Source organism: Bison bison, unplaced genomic scaffold, assembly GCF_000754665.1.
Source record: "Bison bison bison isolate TAMUID 2011002044 unplaced genomic scaffold, Bison_UMD1.0 scf7180017864158, whole genome shotgun sequence".
In the NCBI taxonomy this organism is placed as follows: Eukaryota; Metazoa; Chordata; class Mammalia; order Artiodactyla; family Bovidae; genus Bison; species Bison bison.
Genome location: NW_011494730.1, coordinates 2,651,565 through 2,652,232, shown reverse-complemented (window position 1 = coordinate 2,652,232; position 668 = coordinate 2,651,565). Strand labels below are relative to the sequence as shown.

Here is a 668-nt window from a genome sequence, read left to right as displayed (position 1 = left end):
TTGAGCGGGAGGCGCGCGGGATTAACCCGATCGGTGGTCTCCCTCGCTGGGGGCCGGGCCCCTAGCCGGGAATCGAGGCCGGAGCCGGTGTCTGGAAGGATGACCACGCTCACGCGACAGGACCTCAACTTTGTTCAAGTGGTGGCCGATGTGCTCTGCGAGTTCCTGGAGGTGGCGGTGCACCTGATCCTCTACGTGCGTGAGGTCTACCCGGTGGGCATCTTCCAGAAGCGTAAGAAGTACAACGTGCCTGTCCAGATGTCCTGTCACCCAGAGCTGAACCAGTATATCCAGGACACATTGCACTGCGTCAAGCCACTCCTGGAGAAGAATGACGTGGAGAAAGTGGTGGTAGTAATTTTGGACAAGGAGCACCGCCCAGTGGAGAAATTCGTCTTTGAAATCACCCAGCCCCCGCTGCTGTCCATCAGCTCCGACTCCCTGCTGTCTCACGTGGAACAGCTGCTCCGAGCCTTCATCCTGAAGATTAGTGTGTGTGATGCTGTTCTGGACCACAACCCCCCAGGCTGTACCTTCACTGTCTTAGTGCACACGAGAGAAGCCGCCACTCGCAACATGGAGAAGATCCAGGTCATCAAGATCCATTCCCCTGGATCCTGGCAGACGAGCAGGATGTCCACATGCACGACCCCCGACTGATACCTCTA

The 668-nt window shown here is 57.6% G+C and overlaps 1 protein-coding gene across 1 annotated transcript; it reads left to right on the top strand.

Moving 5' to 3' along the window:
- The first annotated feature begins 6 nt into the window (after nt 1-6).
- Nucleotides 7-660, top strand: LOC104989548 (mitotic spindle assembly checkpoint protein MAD2B-like). The gene is made up of 2 exons (XM_010841251.1): nt 7-258; nt 331-660. The coding sequence occupies exons 1-2, from the start codon at nt 100-102 to the stop codon at nt 658-660; spliced, it is 489 nt and encodes a 162-aa protein (XP_010839553.1). The 5' UTR covers nt 7-99.
- Nucleotides 661-668: the final 8 nt, after the last annotated feature.